The sequence below is a fragment of the Sebastes fasciatus genome, chromosome 17, assembly GCF_043250625.1.
Source record: "Sebastes fasciatus isolate fSebFas1 chromosome 17, fSebFas1.pri, whole genome shotgun sequence".
Classification (NCBI taxonomy): Eukaryota; Metazoa; Chordata; class Actinopteri; order Perciformes; family Sebastidae; genus Sebastes; species Sebastes fasciatus.
Genome location: NC_133811.1, coordinates 14,709,265 through 14,725,216, shown reverse-complemented (window position 1 = coordinate 14,725,216; position 15,952 = coordinate 14,709,265). Strand labels below are relative to the sequence as shown.

General features: G+C 41.7%; 1 protein-coding gene across 16 annotated transcripts in view; it reads left to right on the top strand.

Moving 5' to 3' along the window:
• dync1i1a (dynein cytoplasmic 1 intermediate chain 1a) overlaps positions 1-15,952 on the top strand; it is a 64,320-nt gene that overhangs the window by 18,283 nt on the left and 30,085 nt on the right. For all 16 annotated transcript variants that reach the window (XM_074612839.1, XM_074612837.1, XM_074612835.1 and 13 more), the window contains 4 exons: positions 8,905-9,000; positions 12,439-12,610; positions 14,616-14,715; positions 14,912-15,037. In XM_074612839.1, the coding sequence (XP_074468940.1) occupies positions 8,905-9,000; positions 12,439-12,610; positions 14,616-14,715; positions 14,912-15,037 (494 nt within the window). The remainder of the gene's footprint in view (positions 1-8,904; positions 9,001-12,438; positions 12,611-14,615; positions 14,716-14,911; positions 15,038-15,952) is intronic.

Genomic DNA, 15,952 nt, shown 5'->3' with positions numbered 1-15,952 from the left:
TTTTGACATGTGTGCCCCACCCTTCCCCCTCGTTGTTGCATTTTTTTTTTTATAAGTGTGTAAAACAACAGTGTGTCTTGAACGTTTGCCTGGGTGGTCTCACTTGTACTCCTCGATCCCTTCGACTCTCCAGGGATTTTCATTTGAGAGGGTTAGCGGTTCACTGCCACAGCTAGCCTGCAGCTCATAGCCCTGCTCCACTTTAGTTGTTTCAGTTTGATGTTTGTTAACCCTTTGTTTGGCATGTTTGTGCCTTTTTGACTGTGTTATACTCTACAGTTTTAAGAAATGGCACGTTTTAACAGTCCAAACCTTTTAACGCAATTAATCATATAAATCCCAAATATTATTTGTCAAGTCAAAATAAATCAAGTTTGTTTTCAATTGTTCTTCAGTCAACCCTGCTCATCAAATTTAACAGGCTTTCACTTTGGTCTTGTTGAGTCAAACTTTAAATTTCCAGATAATTATCACAGTTTATAGCCTGACAGTTGATTGAAGTGAAATTTGATAACCACGCTGGTTTGGCTGCAGTGAGGCATGCTGTTCTGCAACTCTCCAGCAGGGAGCACTCTTGGCACATATACTTGAGGCCTCCCTCAAAGTCTCACCAGCCAAAAGTGTCAGAGATTTTTATTAGAAATGAGCATCAGCTGGAATTAAATTATGGTATTATAAAATAACAGTTTTACAATTAATCTGAAAACATGTGCCGGCTTTTAAAGTCTTAATTTAATTGACAAAATTCCACTAGATGAAGGGGCAATGCTTTCTTTGACTCAGAATATGTATATTTATTTGACAGTGTTGCTGAGTTGCTGTGAGTAATTTTGTCTATTTTAGTCCAGAAGGATTCAACCCCAAGCACCTTTAGCAGGCCTATAAAAACTTTGTCCCATCTGTCCGTCCGTCCGTCCCTCATTAAAACAAAATGAAACACCATCGTCATCCAAGTGGCAAACGCGGACATCCAATCACCATCCGAGCCACACACACACTCGCAAACACACACAGTCCTATTTCTGAGTGACACAAATCCCGGCTCGGATGACGCGTTGAAAAGTGAGTCGATCCCACAGCGGTGATTTTATGTAAGACATTTTCTTTCTGTTGGTCTCTCTCTCTCTCTCTCTCTCTCTCATTCTCTCCCTCTCTCTCTCTGACTGGGTTTTTGACAGTTTGGAAAGTTTGAAGTCATGGGTTTTAATCAGGGTCTTGCGGCCGGGCTCAGAGCATGGCGTGGCGTGGCATGATGGCTCAGTTTAAAGATGTGGGTCTGGGTCGGGGCCAAGTCTGGGTGGCACTGCTAGAAAGAGAGAGGGGGTTGGGTGGTGGGGGGGTGAAAGAGAGAAGGAGATGGGGAGAGAATCCACTCCGACTGCTGCACCCACAGCACACAGCAGAGTTGGCTGCAGACTCCCGAAGACCTGAATGGGCTGCATTAACGAAAGCTGATTATGTGAGGGTATGCATGTGTGCATACGGTGTAGACTCCGGTGTACTTGGAACACACATACACAATGTTTGATCAGTTGAGGAAGTGTGGTGAAGAGATGAATCAATCTAAATCATCCTGCGGGTTTTAGCCTCACCAGTTTTACATCAGGTCTTGCTGCTAATGTTCGCTGAATACTTTTTACCCCTACTGTGGCAATCATGACTTGATGAACCATGATGAATTTTAAGCAATATTTTCTATTAAAAACAAATGGAAAAGCAAAAAACAGAATCAAATTAACAAACTGAAGTAAAAAGAGTTTAGAGGATTATCAGTGAAAAGTGTTTAACAAGCAATTACTTACTTAAAGAGCATGGCTGGTCTAACTGTCAAAAGAAGGACTGTGTATTGACAAGAATCTGGCGATACGATGCGTAGCATGATACAGGGGTTACTCAATATTTTGCGATATATCGCGTTTCTTATAATCTAATTTTAGGAAAGACTGTCATAGAATAAACCACCATATGCATAAAATCTGAGTAAAAATGTTACTTTACTTTTTTATGCAATCAGAACAGTGGGATCTGCATTGCATTTATCACAGTCCCGGTAACATCCAACATCATAGCAGTACTTTGTGACAGCACAGACACTGAGAGGGTGCATATCTTTGCAAATGAAATAATGCATTGACGGAGTTAATCTTTGCATGTAAATATTAATTAAAAATCAATACAGTATTTTTGAGAATCAATACAGTATCACAAAACACAATATCGCAATACTCAATATTTTTGATACATTCTTACACCCCCTAGTCTAAAGCATGAAAAATTATTTGGAGTTTTTATTTTAATCTCTGGGTCTATACTCGAAATGGGCCATGAGCTTGTTCCATATGGCTGAAAACATGATGTTTCTCCTTCAATGTCCCAAAGCAAAAGTAGGGATGCACAGATCCGATTTTGCAGTCCAGATACCAATATCAATACCTGGACTTTGGGTATCAGCCGATACCGAGTACCGGTCCGATACCAGTGTTTAATTAATAATCTGTATGCCTCACTGTGTGGAAGTGACTGGGATCCTTCTTTTATATGTGTAAGACAACATCAGGCTTGACTTAAACATTGCTTTCTTAACTTTGTAAAACAAACTGTAATAAATAAATACATAGATATAAATTCACTGAACTGTTATTTATTATTAAAACAATACATCATACACCAACAACTTGGTAAAAAATCTTCAAAATTCAAAATTTTGAATGCAGCAACAAATTGCTCAAAACTTAAACAGGAATTAAAATGCCAGTACATAATGTAAATAGTATATGAACATAGAATTGAATTGAATAGATCAGCCCCATTGTCACCGATACCCGATCCAGCTATTCAGTGTCAGAGTCAGTATTGGACCGATATCCGATCTGGTATCGGTATCAGTGCATCCTTAAGCAAAAGACTCAACTTGTTGAGCTTAATGGTGTGAGAACCTATAAGGCTTGAGAAGAGCCAAAGTACTGTATTCCCAGTGTTACTGTTTGCATTATGCATTTAGTGTAGAGAAAGAGAGAGTGTGCGTGTGTTCTAGATTTGTACAGGATAAAATGGATAGATCTGCACACCAAATAGCTGCCGTTACAAGGATTTTTATTATGCTGTAAAGTTTCGAGCACCAGGCTCTTCCCCATCTGTTTTATTCTGCTATAATTGTTTAATCCAGCACCCATCCTATCGGATACTAAATGTGCGTGTCTCACCGTGTTTTACTAGATTTGTACAGAATCATCCTATAGATGGGTATCTTTTTATAAATGTTCATGTCAAAAATAATTCCCCCTGTGGCAAGGCCTGTCATATTACATTTGATTTATCTCAACATTGCGTCATTTTTACTTGTGACCTATATCATTATTTCAGTCGTATAAAATCATTGTGGTTATATAAATTTTGGCACTTGGATAACACAGATTATATTACTGGAGGTGGGACGAATTAAAGCGAGAAAATTCCCCTGATGCCTCGGGTCATTTGTAATATACGCAGAGGTGAAGTGGATGCAGTGTGCGTGTTGTGTCTGTCTCTGACAATAAGAGTTGTTCTCAGTGAAGTCAATGCATAGTGTGTGTGTGTGTGTGTGTCGTGCCAGGGCCACATTAGAGGAGCCTTTCAAGTCATGTCGGCCTCCTCCTACTCCTCTGCATAGTGCTTGTGTTGTGGTCTGCTCGACAGCCAACCTCCCAGAACCCCTGCGAACTGTGTGTGTGTGTGTGTGTGTGTGTCCATATGAATAATGTTGTAGGGTTATTCCCAGTGCGTGGGATCCCCCAAAATCCTGCCGGATTTCTCTTTTGTGTCCCTCTTCCTGTTTCCGCCGCCTCTTCTCTATCATATCAGTTTCTCTCTCTCTTTGTGATTTAATACAGTAGAGATCTATAAAAATGATGAGTTCTGTCAACTTTGATTGTGCGTGACTCAGTTTAGCAGTCACCTCCATACTGCTATAATAAGTCTGCGGCTCTGCCCCCATAATGTAGTCGATGACAAACTCGGGGCCTGGTCTCATCCTCCCCTCTACACACACACACACACACACACACACACACACACACACACACACACACACACACACGCAGCTCTTTGATAACTATGCCAATCGCTCCAAGCATGCGCTAACACATTTCAGCACGCCAGCACTTACTGTGGATTGGGTTCAGAATAAAAGGTTAGCGAGCGCTTTGATCCTTACCAAACAGAACACATGCTAACACATTATTGCCGTGACACACCGTGCCATTGTGCTTTATGTACTAGCCGAAGGGCAGCAGAAGACAGTGTGTGTGTATACATCTTTTTTATATGCTGTCAGTATCTTTAAAAACTTCTCTCCACATGCTCGATAGTAGCCGCCTACTGTGAAATAATACAAGATGTTTAAGCTAATGAAACTCTCAGCGGCACGTCAGCCTTCATTAAGACTATGTTTTTCTTTATTCCACAAAACAGATCAGCCCATTACTCTCACTTGAACTATTCCACTCTTGTGTTGGTTCATAAAAGCAATAACGATGCTGCTTATTCTGTTTAACAAGAGCGTCACGCACTGAAAAACATGTTGAAGAAGTGTTAATTTGCCTCAAATACAGTAGCTGGTTGCATTGTAACTTCCTGTCTGTCTGAGAGGATTCAGAGTGATCTGTCTTTGGAGGAGCTCTGTGTAGGGGCAGGAAAACAAGCACAATTTCAGAATGTCATAAGCACATATAAAATTACTTATGATGCTTTATATTTTAATTTGGAGGTATTGGCAAATGTTGCAGAGTTACATAAACAATAAAAGAGATTAGTGTTTTGCTGGATATGCTATTTGTGATGCAAAATATAAGAACAGAGAATACTGTAGTTTTTACTATGGTGTTTTGTTCCACTGTTAAGCATTATATCGCACACAATTGATTGACAGAAAATCAGCCACTATTATTATAATTGCTTCAAAGTTAAAGTATTTTTTTGTGGGCGAAAATGAGAATGATTCACTGGATTCAGCCTCTATAATGTGAATATTTATTCTTCTATGATGGCAAGCTAAATATTTTGTCTGTTGGTCTGTTGGTTTGGACTAAACAAGCAATTTGAAGATGTCAACAAGGATCCTGATAAATTGTGATGGTCATTTTTCACTTTTTTATTTTAAAGACCCAATAATTAATCAAGAAAATAATTGGCAGATAAATCAATAGTGTTAATATTTGTTGCTGCTCTTAAGAACTGTTCGCATGGGACACAAAAACCCACATTTCTAATTTTTGTTTTGTTTTAAATTATGACTCGCTTGGAATCATAAATTTTGAATCATTTTGTTAAACAAGCACACGATATGATCATATTGTCACTATATGATTCCAATACAAGTTGATATAGACTAACCTTTTCTCTCCTGATAATAATTCTGACACCTCAACTCAGGGTATCTGCCAGTAAACCCAATATACCGATCTGATTCCAGTGCTCCCTTTCCCCCAAATTTAAGACCTGTAGATCCTGCTGATAACTTAATGGAATCATTTTTATGTTAAGTAACATGAAAATTCAGTCGGCTGTCTGTAGTGACTGAATGTAATGCTAAATTTTGTATTAATATTGACAAAGAAACGTAATGACCGATATTAGGGCCCCTCTTAGTTGATAAGTCGAGTAATCGTTTTGGTCTTAGTCAACTAAGATTTCTTTAGTCGATTAGTCGTTTTTTATGCTTTTTTCATGCTGAATAACTTATACCAAGAGACTTATGAGCACGTCTCTGGTAAACACAAGATTTAAAGTGGTGCTTTTGTGTGATTCTTCGTGGAGAAACTCTGGTTTCACAGATCTGTCGATTAAATCAACTAATCGATAAGTCAACAAAATCGGATGAGTATTAGTCGACTAAGAATTTCTTTGGTCGAGGACAGCCCTAGTTGATACCCGATCTGCTCAATCTGAGCATCTGGTACGGATCGGTGCATCCCAAAAATATACGATAATATATTGAATTATTGTTTCAGCCCTAACTGACAGCATATTGGCCATTTTCCAGCATAGTACTTATGAAGAGGCTGACAGAGCATATGAAAGGCTATGTTGTTACTTCCATCCCTTTTTTGCAGTGAGTAATATTTCTGTGCTTCCAAACAATTTCACAAATTCAGACGTTTGTGTGTGTGTGTGTGTGTGTGTGTGTGCGTGCGTGCGCGTGCGCATATGCATTTACAAACACCTTTACACATTTGTGTGTGTGTGTGTGCTTGTGTTTGTATCTCCACACTGTGAATCTGTGTGTCTACATACCTGCTGGGTTGTGCTGAATTGACTGGGCACGGTCAGCATGAGTAAGCAGTCAGGGGAAGATTGAGGCAGCCAGATGCGGCGGCCCTGGGCTACCGAGGATATCATTACTCCGGGTGTGTAGCTGGCCAAAATGGGAGCCCCCAAGCGGAGTTTCATCAAGGTGGACCCCCGTCTGTGGCGAGGGGGAGGATACCAGTTAACCTGTTGTCCTGCAGTGAGGAGCGGTATTAAGCGGCAGGTGGACAGAGAAAGCATCCCGTGACTGATGCTTTCTCAGTCACACCTGTAAGTGTGCAGATACTTACAGGGTAGCAGGCAGACATACTCAAACTGTGGAAGATTGTCTCTTTTGATTTCCCCTCCCTGCTTCTTTTGCAACTCAACAGGAAACCCTGTAGCGCCTCTGTGTGCGTTTGCATGCACATTTTACATAAAGTTTTATATCATCATTTCCAACCCATGAGTCCTACTTTCCAGTATCATTTACCGCTTTTGCTTCACTTACATACACAGAAATGTATCTCTGAAAATTTCCACTCAAAGGAAATAGCCGGGATATTTTTGGTGCGGGACTCTGACAGAACAACTTGATGCATGGCCGTTGGCAACGACATCAGCAGTATCTTCATACGGGAATTGGACCGTCTCCCCTCGGTGAGGTAACCCATAGGCCATGAATCACGCTGCCTTGCTCCAGAGTCCTGTGGTCCCGGGGGTTGACAGTTTGACCGCTCCTCAATGTGGTCTCTTCTCCTCTACTCACGCTCCTCCCATCGCCATCACCACACATTCCAACCACCGGACCGGTCACGTAAGGTCAAGAAAATAGAATAGAAGTTTGTAATGTATCTTCCCAATGCTGGTTAGCAGGACCCCGATGGCTGATTCACACCCTGAAGCCTTTGCAGATTAGTGACAGCATTGATGAGACTGATAGATGACAAGAAACCAACATTTGAGAGAAGTAAAGCTTTTACAAACTGAAGCATGGCGGGAGAAACAAAAGGGCCTGAAAGAAGGGTATTGCTGTGCGTCTCTGTTTGCTTGTCTGTTTTGGCAGCTCAGACATGGAGCTAGTCTGGCAGTCTGCCTGTCTGGTCCTCTCTGGTCTCTCTTCCATACTGGTGGGTCACTGGTGTTTGGATCACTACAGCTGGCTGTTAACCACCAACTTGGCCAGAGCCTCACCGCTGTGTGTTTGATTTAGCTTAGTCATGTATTATAGACACACAGAAAGTCATATATCAAATCTTTAACTTGAAAAGAAAATACGAAGACAGGGTGAGAGAAGGATGTACCGGGAAGCCTAAAACCATGAGTAAAATAAAGCAGAAATCATTGCAGTCATAATAATAAAATTGCTCCACCAATTATAATCGTATTTGCACCTTTTTAAAGCTGCAGCAGTGAGTTCATCAAAAGCTTAGGCGAGCCCAAGTGATGAATGAACAGTTCATCCGGTGCAAGAGCGGCCCTTGAGCAAGTGGTTTTAACAGTGCCCCGAGCCATACTCCAGCTGAGTTAAACACACCCCGACGTGTGTGTGTTTCTGTGTGTGTGTGTGAGAGAGAGACATGACACGTCTGAGGGGTGTGATGTAGTCACTTCCTCCCACTGGACTGAGCGACTGTTGTCAGCTTGACCCTGCGCCAGTTAACCCCTCGCCACCCCTGGCACTGCAGGCGAGGGCCCCGGCCGGGTGTGTGTTTGAGAGAGAGAAAGAGAGACGGATTGTATGTATGTGTGTGTGTGTGTGTGTGTGTGTGTGTGTGTAGTGTGTAGTGTGTGTGTGTGTTGGCAGACCACAGGTGTCTGGTCACAGTGTCAGGGTGTTAAGAGGTCTACTGAGAGGCCCCCCGACTCTCGGCATCTGTTTTTCGGAGGGAAGGGAGCGACAGAAAAGAGGAGGAGAGGTTGGCAAGGGTTACCAACACATACCCTGAGGGGTGTGGGGGCTTGTTGGGGGGGGGGGCAGTAGCTGACAAGCAGGTGCCTATGTTGACAGTAACCCTTCATACTTGAACCCCACCTCTTCCCAAACACACACTGCACACACTTACAATAAATCCTAGAGAGGCAAGCGTAATTGCAGAGCCTGATTGGAGGGAATGCAGAGGGAATCCCCTTTTACACACACACACATCATTGGATCTTTTTGCTTGGGGTCACAGGTCAGAGAAGGAGAGGAGAGCTCACACAACTCTGACATTTCCTGCTGTCTGTGTGTGTGTGTGTGTGTGTCCGTGTGATTTGCGTGCACAATGTCCACACATGCGGACCATGTGGACACATGCTACAGCTACAACACGGGTTTGGGCACGGGCGTGTTTCCTGTTATATTTCTTTTCCCAACACAATGTATACTTAATATACATGAGCAACAGTTATAGAAACTCTGCAGCATTTATGATTCACTCTTCTAAAAAAAACTAAAAACATCCAAGTGCGTGTGTTTGTAAATGAAACCCATTTGGACCAAATGTTAGTTAGTCAGGTGTACCGGTGCATGTCTGGGAATGATTATTTTGCTAAGAAGGGGGGGAAGGCAGCACACAGCGGGAGGTCGAGGAAAATTGGAACAGCTGTTGATTAACATGAATGCTCTCTCTCTTTCTTTTTTTTACTCTCTTTCAGTGGAGGAGGAAGAGGAAGATGAGGAGATGATGGAGGCGAAGCCAGGCCCTGAGTCGGAGCAGCAGGATGAAGATGACAACAGGGAAAACAAAGAAGGTACAAAGGTTGTGTGGATGATGGGAGAATAAAAATGGTCAGCTATTATCATTTTAGTGATCCTTAACCACCTCATTATTTCAGGTATAAGTTTTCTGAAGTTTCCTCCGGTATGAACTAAAGAGGACGTATTATGCTTATTTTTAGGTGCATACTTGTATTTTGGGTTTCTTCTAGAACATGTTTACATGCTTTAATATTCAAAAAACACTTAAAAAACACCCCCCTCCTGAAAAGCCCAGTCTGCTCTGATTGGTCAACTGAACCAAACCCTTCGGAATCCGCTACAGCTCCGCTCTAAAGGCCCTGACACACCAAGCTGACGGTCAGCCGTCAGACAGTTTGGGTGTCCGTCGATCTAGTTTTTTCGGTATGTCCCGCACCGTTGGCTCTAGTCTGCCCGTCTCGGAGGCTTTTCAGCCAATTCAGCATGTGGAATCGGCGGCGAATCCTGTCGATGAGAGAAATCGCTCTGATTGGTTATTTAGCTAAAGCAAATCCGTGCACAAGAAAAGAAACGGAAGTAAGGAAAGCAGGCGAGTAAAGTCAAGAGGAAAAACACAGAAGGCTCTTCTCATTTTTCATCTTCATCTCATCTGATCATTCGAATACACGTATATTTTCACAACGACATGGCCATCTGGAAGTGGCGGTGAGGGTGGTGTGAAAATGATCTGCAAACGCCGCTTTGATCATGTACGTATCAGTACAATGTCTTGTATAGCCGCAGTCCTTGGCCTTCTGGCTTTTTGAATGACAAATACAGACTACCGCCACGTTATTTCCGCAGAGTCATTTCCTCTGCAAACTGACCATCGGCTGTCGTCTTTGCAGTGTGTTCCGATGCAACTTGTCGGCCAAGACGAAGGCGACGCCACAGTCGGCCTTCATCTCCGCTAGTTCTTTGATGTCTGCTTGGTGTATCTGGGCCTTAATTAGCTTTGTTTGAGGGTGTGCCAAACCAGCCGCTAGGCAGGTATTATGACAAATGTGTTACTTGGTGACATCACCACGTTACGGAAGAAAGGGCAGGACTTCAATCAAGGCGTTTCCGGCAATTCAGGAGCAGTGTTTCTGTGGGGGAGAGTAACTCCTTTTGGCATGAACTTTGGGCTTTGTAACTTTGCAGACCTTTTACATGCACAAAACATATATAACACACTAAAGGAAAGGGAAAAAAGCACAAAAGCATAATAGGTCCTCTTTAACTTTATTTAGCTGTTAGTTGTACTCCCAATTACTGCAAACACAAAACTTCCCATTCTTTATCCTCCGGTCTCTTTGTTCCCTCAACTTCTCACATGTTGTTGGTCAAACTGTCACGAAACACGGTCGCTTGTGTGTGACACCCTCTGCCAGTCGGTGGGTGTATCAGATGGAAGGGTGGGGGTAGGTTACGGTGGAGGTTAAGGCGGGTCCAGCATATCAGCTCCATGGCATGTGGAGGTCAGCACTGATTAAAAACCTGTCACATGACCCCGAGACCACACTTCAAAGTGGAGAGGAATGGAGATGTGCGTGTGTGCATGCATATGTGGATGGTTGATGTAGTAAAATATGTAGAAAAAGGCCGTGGGTGGTTAAAAACACAACACGTGATAGACGCACAGATGGAGAGACATATTCATATTCAGATACATGCGCATAAACACAATCCTGACTGCACTGAATGTGACTCAAACACACACATAGACGGCACACACGCACTCATAAACACACAGTCATCCGTCTCCTCTCCATCCTGGCCTATTAGAAGGTCTGGCCTTTGATCTCTGCCACTCGATTCACTGGGTCTTTTCTGACAACTCGTAAGAAATACAAAGGGATGGGGGGATCAAAGTCAAGAGGCAGGGTAAAGGTCGATATATGTGTGTCTGTGCATGCTTGTGGGTGTGTAAAAATCGCATGTGTGCTTGGGGACAGTGACTTCAAAAACCGGACGCCGTGCTGTGCAGCTATTACGTTCAAAGGGAGGCGTCCCGCTCAGAGGGCTTTGTTTTTCTCTTGTTTATGAAGTTCTTACTGTAGGGTTTTATTAGAAAAGATGCATTAGGAACTGTTTGTAGTTTATGATGTCCTGGATGTGATTCTGGTTTTGATGGAGATGAAGTGAATGCTAATCTGACATCGGAAGCAAATGATGTACTATTTTTTGCAGAAGTATACATGATAATCCTGCGTACAGTACAGTAAGATAGCTGTACTATTGTCAGTGATTAAAAGTAGAATGCCACAATGTCAGTTTAATAGAACAAATATATATTTTTCCGCTCCAGGCTCTTGAACAGCAATTGAGAGAAAACATACCTGTATTTTTACTTTATACTTATATTTACTAGCTGTCATAATAAATACCATATTCTTTTTTTATTTGTAAATGTTGCACAAGATGTAGTGAACATGTACTTAAAATAATATTTCCATTTTTGTTAAATACACATATACAACAAACAACATGTCCATTCACCCGTCCCACCCGCCACACGGTGAGTACAAACCTAGAGGAGCAGAAAGAAGAAAAGTAAACATATGAACAAGGTCACATTTAGCCAGACACAATGTCTTAATAAAAAAAAATACAATATACAATCATAATGACATGACATATACCCAAGAACCCTTCAAACATTTTGAGTGGCATTTGGAGAGAAACGGAGCACCCAAACTATTACCCTGTTATAAATACAAATTGACAACACACTAATAGTGATAAATATAGAAATAACTACAGTAATTGTTATAGAATAGACATCTATACAAGTATATGAGAGAAACAAACGAACAAAAATAAAATATATATATTAAATACAGAAAATAAATCTAAACGTCTCTATTGGTTAAACTACCGGCATATACTGTATGCTGTGGTCTAAATGCCATATTCAAATGCATTATTATTTGTTTATAAGATAAGTGGGCTTACCTTAAAAAAAGAAAAAAAGAAGGAGTTAAGTGTAATGTATACTCTAAATAAAAAAAGAATAGAGAAGGGAAGAGCTGCAACTCCCTAGATTAAACAGCAACAACTTATGTCCGTTACTATTTGCGGTGTTATTGATTATATAAAACTTTTGCCAGAAATAAAGTATATATGCTTTGATAATCTATTAGTCATCTAAGTTAATTTCCAAGCAAAATACCATACATTCCCTGCCTAAAGCTTCTCAGCTAGAAGGATTTGCTTATAGTTATAATAAATGTAATATCTTTGGGATTTGGACTATTGTTCGGACAATAGAATAAGTTTTAAGATGTCACTTTTGGGCTTTAGGTAAGTGTGATAGACATTTATAGAACAAACAATAGCTGAGAAAATTTGTGGGATTCATCTATAATGAAAATAATTGTTGTAAATCCAGGTGTCCTGTGGTTGCCCAATGTATGCGCATAAGTCTTTCTCACATGCTCGTGTCTTTATTCCTATGTTCCTTCCACCAGGCTCATTTCCAGTTCTGCGGGAGCTGACGGAGGAGGAGAGGCAGCAGATCCTGCACTCCTCTGAGTTTCAGAGTTTCTTCGACTGCAGCATCCGGGTGATGGAGAGAGCGCTGGCCGAAGACGGCAACATCTTCTTCAACTACAGCGGCCGGGACCCGGAGGACAAAGAGGGGTGAGCAGGGAGGAGGAGGCAGGGAGGCGGAGTGTCTGTGTTTGGATGTGAGAGCACATGTGAGTGTTTACTTGCATGCCTCAAACTAAGAAATGTGCAAAGACTGACTCATGCCCACTGTGTCACTCTAGGGGCTCCTTTGTTCTTCAAAATACATATCTGACTGCTTATGTCACGCTCCCAGGGGGTTAAAAACTCCTGTGAACTGACAACCATCATGTCTTAAAGAACATTGTCTTGCCATTAGAAGAGTTGCCTCCAAACGGAGGTTATCAAAGTGTTGGTTGAAGTTATAAGAGTCATAAGTGCAAGCTGTTTTAGTATACTGCTCTGCTATTATAGAGGAATGCAGCTCACTTCAACTTTGACCACTGCAGCCACAGAGAAGTATCAAGCCTGTGGTCAAATAGAGATTATGTCTAAAACAGGCCACGGCCCAGTGCTTAACATCAGTCCTCTTCTTTTTTCCATGGACATGCTATTTATGAAATTGCAACAACATAACCTATATTTCACTACCTTGTGTCATTGCTATTCATTTGCGGATCATTCGCACTTCTTAGAGTACAGAATCTGTTTTAATTAATTAGTCTATTTACAACTGAAGGTCTGGTAACTTTTCCCTGACAGAGTTGACATGAACAAATAGACACAAACACAAAACTGTGGTGATACAACTTTCTAAAATGACGCAACAATCTGCCTACTGTAGGATCTAGTTTGACCACAGGCAACATGCTGGCTGAAATTACTGACTCACTAGGGTGAACAGCCAGTCAGACTGCTCTCTCTCCAAATCCTTCCAATATGCTGAATCAGCCGATGGCCGCTGTGTAGGGGCTGACTAGAGCCAACACATCTCAAAAACTTTAGGCAACATCGACGGCCAACTGTCGACTTGGTGCGTCAGAACCCTTAAAGGCCTTTTGTGAAGATTAGATGACATTTTATTTCAATCACTGAGCTTCATTAACAAATACTGTCTATTTGTCTTGTGTGTTAGACACAAAGACATCACCTATTTCGTAAAACTTTTGTTACCAAGGTGTTCTTTGGACTACTTTGGACTTTATCTCACTATAGTTATGTATTTTCAGTAAATTTTTATTTCTGATATGTCATGATATATGCATGAATTCCACTTTTAGTAATCAGTTAAGTGTAGTTCAGCTCTGTGATTGAATCAGTGATTAGTGTCAGCCCTAACCGCAATGCAATAAGGCTAAAAAGCTCCTCCACTTCACCTCCGAACTTACTATGGCTGGAACACTTTGTGATTATCCAGATTGAAGGTACCTTAGCAGTAATCACAAATGACCAGTGTCCGGCAGTAATGCGTTACTCAGTAATATCGTTAGTTTTCCCAGTAACGAGTAGTGTAAGGGATTACAATTTCTAAAACATTAATTATATTACAGTACTAATCCAAGTAACGCTGCGTTACCAGAACACGATTCGTTTTTTTGTGCCAGGAAGGCTTATGTTACGATGACGTGAACACATGGCAGATCAGGATGCATCTTTGCGTCGAGTTGAACTTTGGTGAGCTTTCAGGCGAATATCACCCCGGGCAAAAGCATGCATTGCACCATCAGTTCAATATTTGGCAACCTTTGTTGAAATTTGAATAATAAATGCCAAGTACAAAGTGGTAGGTCTCTTATGTGCACGGACTGTGTGGGCGTCTCCATGCGCACCTTCTATTTTGGTTCATGTATGTGCAGCAGCGCAACGTGCAAAACGGCCATGTGAAGGTGAATATATACATCAGCAGGTGTGGTGATAATTAAATACTCTCTCTCAACCAGTCACATCACTGGTCTCATAGTTGTAAAAGAGGCTATGATGTGCCCTGGTAACATCTCCTTCGTAAAAAAGCAGTGAATTTATTACTAAAAGGAGTAAAAAGTAATTTATTACACTTCCTGATTAAGTTGCCCAACACTGCAAATTATTTTTTTTCCCCAGCAGGTTATCTCACGTTATCTCTACCGTCTTTTTTCAGAGACTTGGGTAGCGGTTCCAGTCTGTCCTTCAGTCGACTCTTCTACGATGAACACTGGTCGAAACATCGCGTGATCACCTGCCTTGACTGGTCTCTTCAGGTGAGGCCTGTAGCCTGGTGTATGTCACTTTGAATTCAAACGATGCATTAACATTATGTCCTTTCATTTACCAAAACTATGCTTTCTACAATTGTAAGTGTTGGTACCAAATAAGTAGGTGTTAAGCATCACTATTAAAAGATGCACTTTCATCCCCCCCTCTCTCTCTCTCCGTCTGTCTGTCTCTCTCTCTCAGTATCCTGAGCTGCTGGTCGCCTCCTATAACAATAATGAAGATGCTCCTCATGAACCGGATGGCGTTGCCCTCGTATGGAACATCAAATTTAAGAAGGCCACACCAGAGTACATCTTTCACTGTCAGGTACTTATCAAACCTCTCACATATTTCCATAAACTAAACAATACGATGGCAGTCATGATTGCAGGTTACTGTAGGGAAGAAGTTAGTTTTACTCTTTGGGTTTTTTCCTCTGTTTTGTGAGTGGTTAGTTGCAAGCATGAATCTACAAAGAACTGCCATGCAGAAAAAAACAACAAAACATCTTCCATATTCCTCTCATCTCCTTGTTTGCCCCTCTTTTTCTTACTTTATATGGCAACCCAACAGTTGTTCCATCTGGTAATCTACAGCTTTTCTACCCTATAATGACAGCACCTTTGTGACTGAAAAATAAAGAGTGAAGGAAAAGGAAATGAGAGGCAGCTCCACAGGCATTCATTTGACCCTCCAGATTGGATTATAGCTGAACGCTGCCACTGGAGGCCAGTTTTAATGGAAGAAACTTGGGTTTTGGTGGGAAAGAAACTCATTGACGGGTGAGATGCTAATAGCAAGTGACGCTGAGAAAACGGTAGGGTGGAGAGAAGGGATAGAAGGATTGGGTGTGAGGGCTTCACGGCTCCCACGAGACAGGCGAGGCCATATAGAGACGTCTTGGTAGTAAAATGATGTGGCCTACCACTTCCTAATCCAATGCTGCCACATGTGTGTGTTAGCCCACCCACATTGATGCTGCGCCTAATGTCAGCAGAGCTGTGTTTCCCAATAAGTCTTCCACATACACGTCACTGTAAATGTGTCAATACACCTGTAGGTAGTATTAATGTTACAGGCATTCACCTCGCTGCTCAGAAATAATGTACACACATGCTCTCACATTTTAAGCTTCATTCAAACAAGGGAAACAGATTTTTTTCTCCTTTTTTCAAACCACATATTCCTGCAGGCCGCATGCTGCGTGCAAATATTTCAAGATGAAGCTTGCCATACAAGTCT